The sequence below is a fragment of the Sorex fumeus genome, unplaced genomic scaffold (assembly GCF_029834395.1).
Source record: "Sorex fumeus unplaced genomic scaffold, SorFum_2.1 ptg000010l, whole genome shotgun sequence".
In the NCBI taxonomy this organism is placed as follows: domain Eukaryota; kingdom Metazoa; phylum Chordata; class Mammalia; order Eulipotyphla; family Soricidae; genus Sorex; species Sorex fumeus.
In genome coordinates this window covers 33,854,712-33,869,306 of record NW_026606067.1, presented here as the reverse complement: position 1 = coordinate 33,869,306, position 14,595 = coordinate 33,854,712, and the positions used below count along the sequence as shown (strand labels likewise).

General features: G+C 46.7%; 1 protein-coding gene across 1 annotated transcript in view; it reads right to left on the bottom strand.

The window, feature by feature from the left end:
- The window catches only part of PRKCI (protein kinase C iota), a 94,202-nt gene extending 81,319 nt beyond the window's left edge, over positions 1-12,883 (bottom strand). The window contains exon 1 of the mRNA XM_056110694.1: positions 12,760-12,883. Within this exon, the coding sequence (XP_055966669.1) occupies positions 12,760-12,860 (101 nt within the window). The 5' untranslated portion in view covers positions 12,861-12,883. The remainder of the gene's footprint in view (positions 1-12,759) is intronic.
- Between the last annotated feature and the right edge of the window lie 1,712 nt (positions 12,884-14,595).

The following is a 14,595-nucleotide window of genomic DNA, read 5'->3' as shown; positions in this document are numbered from 1 at the left end:
AGATGTCATATTCTAAAGGTACGAAACAAATTATGGACCTAGGATTTTTTTTCTGATTTTAACCTCAATGACAGCATAAGTTACGTTATCACTAGTCTTCAACAGACTACAGTCTGCTTCTGCACTCATTTGTGGAATATAAAATATCATAGTATGAGACTAACACCCAAGGACAGTAGATACACGGAACAGATAGATTGCTCCACAGCTGGAAGCCTGCCTCCTGAGCTGGGGGAGAGGCAGCCGGGCGAGAGAAGGGATCGCTCAGTCAATAACGGTTGGAGGGATCGCTCGGGATGGGAGATGTGAGCCGAAAGTCGATAAAGGACCAAGCATGATGGCCTCTCATTATCTTTATTGCAAATTATAGCGCCCATAAGTAGAGAGAGTAAGAGGGAAATTGTCTGTCATAGAGGCAGGGGAGGGACACTTGGGGACACTGGTGTAGAAAATGGGCACTGGTGGAGGGATGGGTGTTCGATCACTGTACAACTGAAACTCAAACATGAAAGCTTTGTAACTGTAGCTCACGATGATTCAATTTAAAAAAAGTTTTTTAAAAAGAATATAGTCCGGGGGTATGGTGCCGCCAACAGGTCGACCTGCACCCATTTCAATTTCAATGCAATTTCAAATCAAAATACCAATAAAGTTGCCTTTTTTTTTTGCGTCACACCCAGTAATGCACAGGGGCTACTCTTGGCTCTGCACTCAGGAATTACTCCTGGCCATGCTTGAGAGACCATATGGGATGCTGGGAATCGAACCTGGGTCGGCCGCGGGCAAGGCAAACACTCTACCCGCCATACTATCTCTCCAGTCCCTAAAGTTTCATTTTTTAAAAACCAAAATAAACTCAAAAGTTATTTTGGAAAACAGAATGTACCAAAAAGAAGAAGTTCAAAAGCTGGGACCATAGAGGTAGTACAGCGGTTAAGGAGCTTACAATGTACATGGCTAATCCGGGTTCAATCCCCAGCACCACATACGGTTCCCTGAGCCCCACTAGGTATATTCCCTGAGCACAGAGTCAAGAAGAACACCTGAGCACTGCCAGATCTGGTCCAAAAAAATAATAGAATGGACCTTTTCATAATATACATCAACATTAACCAGAATAAAAGCTGTGGTAGTAAGTGCAAAGCAGATTCCTCCCCTCCACAAAAAAAAAAAAAAATTAATGAAACAGATAAGCATTTACGCACATTGAGAAATTTCTAGGAAAGCAAATTAAGAAGCTGGGTTTTTTTTGAAATCAGTAAGAGGGGCCAGAACGATAATATAGCGGACAGGCTATCTGCCTGCCCTAGGGTATCCAGGTTCAATCCCCAGAATCCCATATGGTTCCATACACAGTGCCAAGAGTAATCCCTGAGTGCAGAGTCAGGAAAAAACCCTGATCATTGCTGGGTGTAGTCCAAAAACCAAATCCATAAAAAAAAAAAAAAACCACAGGTGAGATTACATATAAATGAAAAGTAAAAGGGGCGAAGGCACTTGCCTTTGTATGCAACTGACCTTGGTTTGATTCCGCCATCATATACACCCTCAACCACTGCTGACTGTATACGGAACCAGGAGGAAGCCCTGAGCACCACTGGCTGTCAACCCCCTGAAAAATGCAAACTTTTTTTGTTTCTGAGCCCCACCTGGCACTGCTCAGGAGTCACTCCTGATGGGCTTAGGGGACCATATAGGGTGACAGGAATAGCCCCCAGGTCAGCCTCTTGCATGGCAAGCACTCTAGCCACTGTACTATCACTCCAGCCACTAAATTTAAAAAAAAAAAAATTCTTTTTAAGAGTAGAAAAAACTCTGGGGCTGGAGTGAGAGCACAGTGGATAGGGCATTTGCCTTGCACGCAGCCGACCTAGGTTCGATTCCCAGCATCCCATATGGTCCCCTGAGCACCGCCAGGGGCAATTCCTGAGTGCAGAGCCAGGAGTAACCCCTGAGCATTGCCAGGGTGACCCAAAAAGCAAGAAAAAAAAAGTAGAAAAAAAGTCAGAGTGCTGAGCATATGCTTTGCATGCAGGATACCCAGTTTCAATTCTCAACACTCCCATAGGTGCTTCTCTGTACACTGCTGGAACTGACCCACGTACGCAGAGCCAGAGGCAGGCCCCGGGAACCACCACGCATAGCCCCCAAAAGCCCCTTGAAAAAGCAGTCAAGTGGCCACGGGTTGGGCATCTGCTTTGCCGATTCCCAGGGTTTGATTCCCAGCATCCCATAAGGTCCCCCAAGCACCACCAGAAGTAATTTCTGAGCACAGAGCCACAAGTAAGCCCACTGGACCCAAAAAGGCGCAGAAATAAGAAAAAAAAAGAAAAGGGCAATTCCCAAATGAAGAGCCAGGAGTTACCTGTGGCCCAAAAACCAAAGAAATAAAATAAAATTATTTTATTTATTAACCAGAATGTGGCCCAGACTGTGGCTCTGAGATGTTTACCTTTCCTTGCATGTGTGAAGTTCATGGGTCCAGCCTAGCAAAAAAAGGAGGGAAAAAAAAAGAAAAGGAAAGAAAACTAAGGCTGAGACATGCCACAAACTTTTTAGTTTAGCAAAATATTGAGTTACCTTCAAACAACTACAAAGAAAACCATCTTAAACAGTGCCAGAGCCATAGCACAGGGGCGGGGCTTGCCTTACGTGAGGTCAACCCAGGTTTGATCCCTGGCACCCCATCTGATCCCTCCAGCCACCAGGAGCGATCCCTGAGCACAGATTTGGAGTAAAACCGTAGCACTCCGCGTGTTGCCCCAAAACAAACAAATCTTGGCAATAAGACTGACTGGCAGAAAGTCAGAAATAAAAAATACAAATGATCAATAACGTATAATGGGAACCTCGTAAGAATAAAGAGCAAAACAAAAAAAATTTTAAAGAACCAAAAAAAATTAAAAAGAAACAAAAATTTAGAAATTAATTTCTAAAATTAATCTCTTCTGAAAATCCTATTGGCAAAAATTAAGCATATGGAAAATGTTTCATGTATATACTGCTTGCTGCTGGGAATATAAAATTTTGGAGAATAATACGTGTTTTAAAAGAAGCATCTGGCAATGGCTGCCAAGAACATTTATATTAAATATAAGAATGTTCCTTCAGCATGATTTAAAGTTGTAATTCAATAAATGTAATTCTTGGGGCCGAGAGCAATAGTACATCAGGTAGGGCACTTCCCTTGCACACAAACAACCCGGGTTTGATCACTGGCATCCCAAAAGGTCCTCTACGCACTACCAGGAGTAATCCCGAGTACTGTTGGGTATTACCCAAAAAGCAATCGCTCAATCAATCAATTAATCAATGCAACTTGACACATTCATCTTCAGAAAAAAAAAATGATTTTTAAAAACCCATGGTAGAACAATGCTGTGGGCACACTATGTGCCTATCGTTAGAAGATGGATTTATGTCTGTTTATCTGTGTATTCTGACATGGAAAGACAACCAGGAAAGAAAAAAAAAATCAAAAACAATCTCAGAGGGGGCTGTAGAGATAGCACAGTGGGTAGGGCGTTTGCCTTGCCAACCCAGGTTCGATTCCCAGCATCCCATATGGTTCCCTGAGCACCACCGGGGTGATTCCTGAGTGCTAAGCCCGGAGTAACCCCTGTGCATCACCAGGTGTGACCCTAAAAGTAAAAAAGAAAAAATCTCAGAAGCATAAGCAGAAATATAAACCTATTTATTGGAAACTAAAAGAATATATCCAGAAGTATGTGCACATCTGCACTTACAGATCTACTATGCTGTGTGGAATGTCCCAAGCAGTCAACAACAGCCACCCCTAAGAAGCGAGAGTGAGAAGCTGCAAGCTTACTCTCTGTTTATTTCCTCATCTTTAATATGTATTTATTTTTAGATTTGAGGCTCCTGGAAGTCTCAGGCTTTGTTCCCGGCTTGGTACTTGGGGTCACTTCTGGTGATGCTCGAGAGGCCCCTGTGGTGCCAGAGCACAAATCCCTGGGACAAATGTCCTCCAGTTTATTGCTCCCACCGATTTCTGTGCTTTCCAATTTGACCTTTAGTGCTCGGCACTTATGATCAGTATTTGGCCAGTGGCAACGTTTTGTCTCTATCAATCATTCTGATCCAGGCTCCTACATAAGTGAGCTGTAATGCACAGTGCTTGGACACAGACCAAGCAGAGTATTAGGCTAATTCTGGATATTCCCACCTAGATGACCGCCAAAGCACCTTGCACTCAAATTCAGTTACTTGCTTCGGATAATTAATTACCTTCTCTCACAAATCTCTACCTTCTATAATTTCTAGTCTTTCTCAAATAAGAAAGACTATGAATTGTCTGATCCTCTCTTTAATTGCCCGCAGGCAAAAAAAAATCTCTAATTCATAATTGATTTTGCTCCCTAAAACCACCCTCTTTTCTATTTCCCCAGAATTTCACTGGACTATTTCCTAAACTTCCAAATTAGTTTCATCCATAGCCAACTCAACTCCCATATCAGTTTCAAGAGTGTCTTTCTAAAGTGAAGATCTACAGGGGCTGGAGCGATAGCACAGCGGGTAGGGCATTTCGCCTTGCACCCGGCCGACCCAGGTTCGATTCCCAGCATCCCATATGGTCCCTGAGTGCAGAGCCAGGAGTAACCCCTGAGCATTGCATTTTGGGTGTGACCCAAAAAGAAAAAAAAAAAAGGTGAAGATCTAAGCCTGGAGAGAGTAGGGCTGGGAAAGTAGCTCTTGTTTGCTTTGCAAACAGTCGAGCCAGAATAAAGTTCTCTCAGCCTTGCCAGGAATGTTCCTTGAATAAAGAGCAGGAGTAAGCCCTGGGCACATCTGGGTGTGGCCCAAATTCAAACAACTATATGTACACATATATATGTGTATACATACACATACATAATTTTTTTCTTAAGTAGAGAGTTAAAGCTTTTGGTGAATTACAGATATGATGGGAAATATATAAATATTAGCTAAAGTGTCAGAATTCCCATGCATATGCACTCTTCATGCTCCCTGTATCTATGTATAAAATATGAAAATACATACAATATCTCCCTGTGTATGTCTCATTGGTTTCATACCCATAAGCAATAATTTTCAACTATTTAATCCTATTTCTTTCTCTATTACTTTTCTTCTATTGGAAATTTAATTCATACATTATTTTGGTCAAAGTGTTAGCTTTTTGTTTGTTTTAGGGTCACACGGGCAGTGCTCGGGGGTATCTCCTGGCTTATGTATTCAGAAATGATTTCAGGCAGGCTCAGGAGACCATGTGGGATGCCGGGATGGAATCCGGGCCAGTTACGTGCAAATCAAAGCACCCTGACCACTGCACTCTCTCTCCAAGGCAAGTGCCTGGCAACTGTGCTAACTCTCTGCCCCTACAGCGTAAACTTTCCAGCTGGAGTTTTCACGGTTTTGTTTTTTCATTTTTCCAAATGAGTACTGGTTATTTAAATTCTGATTTAACCGTCGTACAGTATCTTTGGCTGCATATTGAAATAATTTCCTAGTGATGCTCCCATTCTAAATTTTATTTCATGATAAGGAAAAACTAAAACTGTTATTTTTAGTGTGGGGGGGGGGGGGCGACTCTTGAAACCACCGATGAGAAAAAAAACCTAAGCCCTATATCCTATATTAAATATAGCCCTATATTAATATAGCCCTATATTAAACAGCCTCGCGGAGTCAAATACAGAGGGCGCTAACCTTGCCTACAAAGTTCCCTGAGTGCGGAGCCAGGAATACGTCCTGAGCACAGACAGGTGTGTGGCAAACAAACAAAAAAAAAAGCCCTGAAAATAAATGAGTAAATAAATGAAAGGCCACCCAGTGTAGGCCTTTTTTAGGGGTAGCAGGTCTGGGGCCACACCCAGCAGTGCTCAGGGCTTCCTCCTGGCTCTGTTGTCCCATCACTCCTGGCAGTGCTCAAGAGAACATGCGGTGCCGGTGCAGTGGCTGAACCCATGTTCAGCCATGTCAAGGCATGTCCCTTACTGCTTCGGGCCACAGGCCACAGTTCTTAGCCACTGATCAGTACCGGAGGCTCCCTCAGTCTTGTTGCTGGGCGGGGCCAGGAGGCACCTCCAGGACTACTTGGTGGGGCTCCTCCTGCCTGCAAATCACCTTCTCCAGACCTTTGAGCACCCTCCTCGCCCCGCCCTTTTCCAGCTGTACCTATTGTCAGTGTCCAGTCACACTATCTATTCTAATAAGGAAGGAATAGGAGACCAACAGTATCACAAATGTAGATAAACTTATCTAAGCTCCTAAGCATATCAAGCAGTTGTGCAAACTCTGAAATGACCCCCACCCAACATCAGGCAAGTATATCTATTTATTCTTCACAAGTTTCAAACATTTCATCCCCTAGGAAGAGAATAAAATTATGCCGCAAAAACTTTTCACTTCAAACACCTCTCCAATATCCATCCCTGTAAATACTGTACACACACACACACACACACACACACACAAAACACTTTAAGCTTTACATACTTATGTAAATAACACATACACAACCACCCCCACACATAGTTCATTGAAAGCAGTCTTTACATCTTAGATGCCCGGGTTCCTACCTAAACGCATACCAACAGAGGCTCAGCAACACTCAGGAAGCTGAATTTGACTACTCTTTGTTCACATGTAAAATCCTAAATAAGACAAATTTTTAAATCAATGTTTAGGGAACATGAATATAGCTCTGCCAGGTAATCCCATCAACGGCCAAGACCCAGAGACTATAAAACCCAGCTCCCGGAAGACATCTTATTATCTCATTCTTGCTTCTGACAAGCTGGCAGGCCACCGAATGTAACCTGCCTGCACGGCAGTCTGGCAAACTCCCCATGGCGTACCCAAGATGCCAAAAACCAGTAACAAGGATGGGGCTCATTCTCCTAATCCTGATGGCACTTTTAAAGTCTCAGGGCTAGGACGAAGGAGACATTACTGGGGCTTGCCCGAGGCAATCGACGAATAACAGGATGGTCGTGATCGTGATAGCTCAGTAAGGGCACCTGCTTTGCACTTTGGTGTGATACACTTTGGGCTGGAGTGATAGCACAGCGGGTAGGGCGTTTGCCTTACAAGCGGCCAACATGGCCGACCCGAGTTCGATTCCTCCGCCCCTCTCGGAGAGCCCGGCAAGCTACCGAGAGTATTCGATATGCCAGACACAGTAACAACAAAGTCTCCAATGGAGACGTTACTGGGCCCGCTCGAGCAAATCGACGATCAACGGGAGGGCCTTTACCTTTACCTTTTTACCTTTACCCGGCACAATTCCTGGCAGTTCCTGGTCCCCTAAACACCAAACCAGGAATAATCCCTGAGCACAGTCAGGTGTGGCAAATCAATGAACAAGTAAAATCCACAGCTTAATTTAGACCGATTTTTCAATTATATGCATATATGTAAAAAGAAAAACCACATTCAAGGTACCTTAAAAAGATCGCTGGACTTTAGTCATGCTGTCAACTTGGGAAAAAGCATCACAGATGGCACAGTACAGAAATTTATAGTCATACTGCTACAGAAACACAGAACCTCATTTTTTTCCCAGTTGTACAGGGGAACACACTCTATTACATATGTAAATTTTATAGCCATGGATTAGACGACAGAAACTAATATTCTCTAAATTGAAAAGAGAAAAGAAGCCGCAAGTTGTTTTTCTGTTCTGTGCCCCTTTGTGCCCTGTCTCCACACACCTTCGACCTGCCCGGCGCAGGTCTTGGCCCACGACCTCTCTCCTCTCTGCGCCGACCTCACCACCAGTGAGCAACTCATTTTCATACCATCTAATTCAGATTTCTGGGAGACAGTTTTGGTTTCTGGCAAAATGCCTCCCAGTCCTTTCTAGTAAGGCTGTGGTTCCTCTGCCCGGTGGTTGAATACCACACTAGACGCTCCGGTTCAACAACAATTCCCCCAGTTCTCAAAGTGCTATTTTTAGTTTCTGAGAACCATGATTAAAGAATATCACTAAAATTATTGTGCAAGATTTTCAAAAAACAAGTCTTGCCGAGACTTCTTCAATGAGGGAAAAAAACCTACATACCTCCCTCACTGAACTATCTAAATTTGCAATAATCTTTGTTTATAGATATGCACAAGAAGAACCCCTGGGTCCCCAAGCTTTTTGCAAAATTTTCCGTACATTTATAATGTAAAGAAATACGTAGTACGGGGGCTGGAGAGAGAGCATGGATCCCGCTGACCCTGGTTTGAAAACCAAACACCACGATTGGTGCCTGAGCACTGTCAGGGGTCACTTCCGAGCAGCCGGGAACAGCCGCTGAACACCTCCACAGGAAACCTCAACACCACACCCCAAATAAAACAAAAAAAACCCATGTATTAAAAGCTGTATAGGGGCCGGAGAGATAGTACAGCGGGTAGGACGTTTGCCCTGCATGCTGCTGACCAGGGTTCGATCTCCAGCATCCCACATGGTCCCCTGAGCACCGCCAGGAGTGACTGAGTGCAGAGCCAGAAAAAAAAAATTATATATTAAAAGATTATCTAAAATAATGCTAAGAAAAAAAAAAGACACTTCCTTGTTCAAGCTAGCTCATAATATCAAGGATTAAGCACATACAATGGCATCACTAACCAACAAAACCTGTTTCTCTTCCTCCAAACTAACACCACTAGGTAATGACTGAAGGATGGCTGCTACTACTCACCAGCTCTCACAGAGAGGAAAAAAAAAAGAGGCAGTGAGATTGGCAGTCTTAGGTGGTTTCAACCAGATCAGATCCTCAGGGCTATTAATCTTTCGCTTAAAAATAAAATAGGAGGGGCTGGAGAGATAGCACAGCGGGTAGGGCGTTTGCCTTGCAATCGGCTAACCCGGGTTCGATTCCCAGCATCCCATAGGGTCCCCCGAGCACCCCCAGGAGTAACTCCTGAGCGCAGAGCCAGGAGGGACCCCTGTGCATCGCCAGGTGTGACCCAAAAAGCAAAAATAAATAAATAAATAAATAAATAAAATAGGAGAATGTCCTTTACATCTGGGGAAGCAGCACATTTCCATTAAGAATAAATTTTCCAGAATGAGGGGCTGAAGAGATGTACAGCAAGTAGGGTGTTTGCCTTGCACTGTGGCTAACAACTGTTTGATCCCCGGCATCCCAGAGTCCCCTGAGCACCACCAGGATTAATTCCTAGTGCAAAGCCCGGGATAACCCCCTGAGCATCAACAGGTATGCATCCCCCCCCACACACACACACACAAAAGGAATAAATTTAAAGAAAATACTATCTACATATTTGAAAGGGAACGTACATTGGAAGCTGGCACACCAAAAACTTTCTGATCATGGTCATTCATAAGACCTAGAGAAAAGAAATGTTTTTCAAGACACAAACTATCTTTATGGGGGTTTTGTTTTTTTCCTTTTTGGGTCACACCAGCGATGCTTAGGGGTTACTCCTGGCTCTGCACTCAGGAATCACTCCTGGCGGTGCTCAGGGAACCATATGGGATGCTGGGAATTGAACCTGGGTTGGCCGCGTGCAAGGCAAACGCCCGCTGTGCTATCGATCCAGCCTAATCTTTATGTTCTTGATATAAAGGATTTTCTATTTTAAGATCAGATAGGTGTTCTAGTTAGCCAACATGTTTATTAACTATCCTTTTGATGACTCATTTTAGTTTCATCTGTAGTAATAAGCAGCTGACTATATAACATCATAATTATCAGCTTAGGCAATTATCAATAAACATATAATCTTAATATCTAACTTCAAGAGAAAGAAATTAGTGGAATTTAGTGAGTGCCAACGTGACCTTTAAATCAGTCTTGCAATAAGGCAATATTTGAATTTCCTTGAATAAAAAGTTCTCAAGGCCTCAGCAAAAATGCACAGTGTTTGTTGATGTTTTCTGAGCCACACCCAGTGATGTTCAGAGGTTACACGCTCAGGAATCACTGCTGGGCTCAGGAATCATTCCTTGTGGGGGCTGGAGGATCAGGTGGGTTCCAGGGATCAACCCAGGTTAACCCTGTGCAAGACAAGCACTCTACCTACAATACTATCTCTCCAGCCAGAAATGTATAGGTTTTAAAACCAAATAAAACAAACGTTGACTTAAATGTCTTGAGGAAATTTGACTCAATCATAAAATAGGTTGTCTTGGCTTTTTTATGTACAATTGAAGCAGTAAGTCAAGAAAATGTACTACCTAAACTCCTCAAGGGCAACTGATTCGATTTCCTTCCAAAGGAGAAGTTTATAAGCATTTACTGACTAGCACTATTTACATTTTTCAGATTAATAAAAACAGGAAAAAAGGAAGAAGCATTGATTTCTTCATCTTGCATAGTTTGGAGCCATTAAGCGAAGAATCGTGTTATTTAAAGACACAAAGGTAAGGCGCATATTGCTACCTGAGCCCATGTGCTGCTTGCGCCCACGTGGCCAAGCACATGTGTCACCCGCATCTCCCCTCTTGAGATGTGGACTTTCATCCTTTCGTGTCTGATGCTAAGATGTGTGTAGGGGCTCTCTCCGTCCTTGGAGAAGCCCGTGTTCTCTCTTGAGTATGTTACTCTCTCTCCCTCCACACCTAAAAATCCTCCAAATAAAATCTATTTACTTCAAAAAGTAAAAAAATAAAGTCACAAAGGTAAGTCAGAAAAATTAAAAAAAAAAATACCTGACAATCAAAAACTGAAAGGCAGGGAGCTGGAGTGGGAAGGGCATTTGCCCTGCACGCGGCCGACCAGGGTTCAATCCCTGACATCCCATAGGGTCCCCCGAGCACCACCAGAAGTAATTCCTGAGAGCAGAGCCAGGAGTAACCCCTGAGCATCACTGGGTAGGACCCAAAAAGCCAAAAACAGAAACAAAAAACTGAAAGGCAGAATCAGGAGTAGGGCTCTGTGGCAGCACAGATGTCTCACCTGTGTGAGTCTCAGGGTTCAGCTGCCAGCGGGAGAAGGGGATAGCGGGAGGGGGTACCAGGAGAGGCAGCGAAAAGCAGTGTGCACCCAATGTCTCACCTGGGAAAGAGGACTGGCAAATACAATCTAAAGTTCACCATCGCTTAGCAACACTTCTTAAGAAATTTTATTGCTGGGGCTGGAGTGATAGCACAGCGAGTAGGACCTTTACCTTGCACGCGGCCAACCCAGGTTCGATTCCCAGCATCCCATATGGTCCCCTGAGCACCACCAGGAGTGATTCCTGAGTGCAGAGCCAGGACTAACCCCTGTGCATTGCCAGGTGTGACCCAAAAAGCAAAAAAAAAAAAAAAAAATTATTGCAGCATCAATTTATAAAATCACTGACACCGGTTTACTTTGTCTGTACAATTTGAACTTTCCTACCATATCCCTGTATTCACTCTTTTTACGCTAGAGTTTTAAATCGTTAATAATCAGCACCCTAAAAACAAAATCAAAAAAAAATTCTCTATCCCTAACAATCCCTGGGCTGTCAACTTCACAAAAAAAGGAACACTAGATTCTCAAGTAAGATATCTCATCTCTGGAATTAAAGGGAAGGGAAAGAGAAGATGGTTATGCCCACCCCTCCCAACCCCGCCCCCAATCTCAAAGTTCATAGCTGACCATATGGAATCGAAAGGGCCCTTCAGTGACTACCAACTTTTCAAAAACATGCACATAATTCTAGGTATTGTTTCATAATCAGAACCGAGTCCATCAATTAGCAAAAACACAGAATGTCCGGAATCATTCCCGTAAATCATTCTTGAATACAGGTAATAAAACAAGCCAGAGGATTCCTGCAAGCAAGCAAGCAAGCATCAAATCAAAAACCATTTCGGGGCTTATATTTTCTTGGAAATCAAAACAAAGAGAAGCATTTTGAGCGCTTCCGCTATCTTCCCTGATCCTCTCAGGAATGTCAAAGTCTGCAGTGCAGTTTCAGACTCCTAGTGCTTGGATTTCTTTTTTTTTTCTTTTCTTAAGCAAGTTACTTCTACTTGGACAAGCAGCACGACCCACCAGAGACTGGCTTTTCCCGCGAATCTTCAATTAACATTTATGTTCACTCTTAACCAAGATTCCACCTTCCTAATGCGCCCTCGCTTCCCAGAAATTCCCCAGCACAACTCAGTTCGAGGGGAGAGGGCTACCTGGGTCCCTGATTAAAAAAAAAAAAAATGCAACTTTCTCCAGCAGCCGGCGGATCCGCTCATCCCAGGTCACCGCGGCCGTGAGATTCAGGCACCAACCACCCGAGTCAAGATCACAGATTTGAAACCCGCCGGGGCTCCTCCTTCTTCTCACCTTGCACCGCCGCTCCCGATTGGACGGTCCTGGAAGCCCAGGCTCACAAAGAAGCCTCGGCCAATCTGACTCTGCACGGAGGAGCAGCTCGCGTCGCCGCCGCGACACCTAGAGCACCCAGAGCACCCAAAAGCACCCAGAGCACCCAAAGCCTTGCAGACCCGCCGGCGTCCTCTCCCATCCCGACGTGCAGCGCCGACACTCCGGGCCGGAGGGAACCAGCCTGGCGGCCCGAGGCTCGGGGCCTGCTCTGCTCTGCTCTGCTCTGCTCTGCTTTGCTTTGCTGGCCCGGGCAGCCCCGGCCCCGGTCAGCCGAGCTCTCGGCGGCGGCGGCCCCGGGGCCCGCGCTCAGCCCGGAGCACCGGGCGAGCGAGTTTCCCCGAGCGCCCCGGCGGACCGTCCCGGGCTCCTCCTCCCGGCCCCGGCCCCGGCCCCGGCCCCGGCCCGGGCGCCCCCTCCGCGGTCCCCGCCGGCTCTCCGGCCCCGGCGCGGGCGGCCCCGCACTCACCCGCGGTAGTAGGTCTTGACCCGGACCTGGTGGGCATGGTCCCCGCTGCCGCCGCCTGCGATCGGGTGCGACATGGTGCTGCTGTCCCTCTGGGTCGGCATCTCCCCCCGGCCCGACGCGGGAGGCCGAGGGTTGGGCGGCGGCTGCGGCGGCGGCGGCGCGGTCTCCGCGGCCCGGCTCGCCTACCTGTGCTCCGGCCCCGCCGCGCGGACCCAAGGGTCGCCGCGCCCCGCCCCGCCCCGCCGCGCCTCGCCCCGCCCCGCCCCGCGCGGCTCCGCCCACCGCCCGCCGCCGCCGCCGCCGCCGCAGCCACTCGCGCCGCCCGGGCCCAGCACGCGCCTCCCGCCGCCCCGCCCACCCGCGCCGCAGCCCCACATTCCGCGGGGCGGGGGCAGCCCCGGGCCGGCTGGACCATTCGCGCGGGGCCGCGGGCCGGAGCGAGAGCGCCACCCGCACGGCCGACACGCCGCAGGGCGCCGCAGAGCGGTTCCGAAAGTCAAATTAGGGAGGGGATTCTGGCGACTGGAAGCCTGGAGAAGCTTCTCTCCCCTGGCCGAAAAGGAAAGCAGACAGATGCGGCGGCACACCCCCCCGGCTTCGGCACTTGGGCGCGTCCGAGGTCAGCTGACTTGGAGCCGCCGCGGCCATTGGCCGCGGTGGCTGCTGGGATTTGGAGTTCGGGGGGGCGGATTTGGGGCCGGAAGCTGCCGAACGCGGGGCTCGCTCCGCCTCGCCGCCTACGGAGCGGGTTTGCACCTGGTGTTCCCCGAGCGGTTGGCATTTGCAGCCACGCTCCGCGCTGGGTGTCTCAGGGCACTGGGAGTGACTAGGTGTCGTCCCTGTGGAGGCGCTGCGGTCTGAGAAATCCAATCCTGCGATTGCGCGAATATCTGTTGTACAATCCCGTATTGAGGGACCGAGAATGTGATTCACCAGAGTCAAACTGCTGGTTTTATTAAAGAAATAATAATTATCTAGACAACAAATGTCATAAAGAATATAATAAAGGTTGGGCTGGAGAGATAGCACAGCGGGTAAGGCGTTTGCCTTGCACGCAGCCAACCCAGGTTCGATTCCCAGCATCCCATAGGGTCCCCCGAGCACCGCCAGGAGGAGTAACTCCTGAGTGCAGAGCCAGGAGTAACCCCCGAGCATCGCCGGGTGTGACCCAAAAAAAAGCAATATATATAGTGCTCATATATGGAGAAAACTCATATATATATGGAGAAAACTCGGCTAGAAGACGTGATGACAAATGGAATTTTCTTCCTTCTCAGTCTTCATGTACCAGTGCGAGCTACAAGTGCATAAGTTCTCCTTCCCTCCATGACCAACGTTTTTCCTGATAACACCAACCAACCGAGTTGTCTGTTTGTTGGGGGTGTGGGGTGAGCAAACCTAGCTGTGATTGGGGCTTACTCAGGAATCACTCTTGGGGGACCATATGTGAGACAATCTGGTGGACTGCCTTATCCTCTGTGCTATTACTCAGGCCCATTAAAAACAAACAAAAACAGCAAGGGAGAGAGAATAACTTAATTTTTACCATGATGAAATCCTCTTGATATCAACTTGTTAGAATTATGTATAACACTGATAACACTGGTACAATGTACAGTGTCAGTCAACAGCTACGAATTTGTAACCTATGCTCTTAGTAAAGCTTCGTGTTCACTTTTAAGAGGTTCCTCAATAGGAGCTAAACTCCCAGAAGGCACAGGGTTCCATCCCTGGTACCAAGCATCCCTAAGAGCAACCCCTAAAAACAAGTCAGATGAAAAGAAAGCCCCTGAGCCCTGTTGGGTGTTACCCCCCTCCTCACAAAAATGTGTGTGT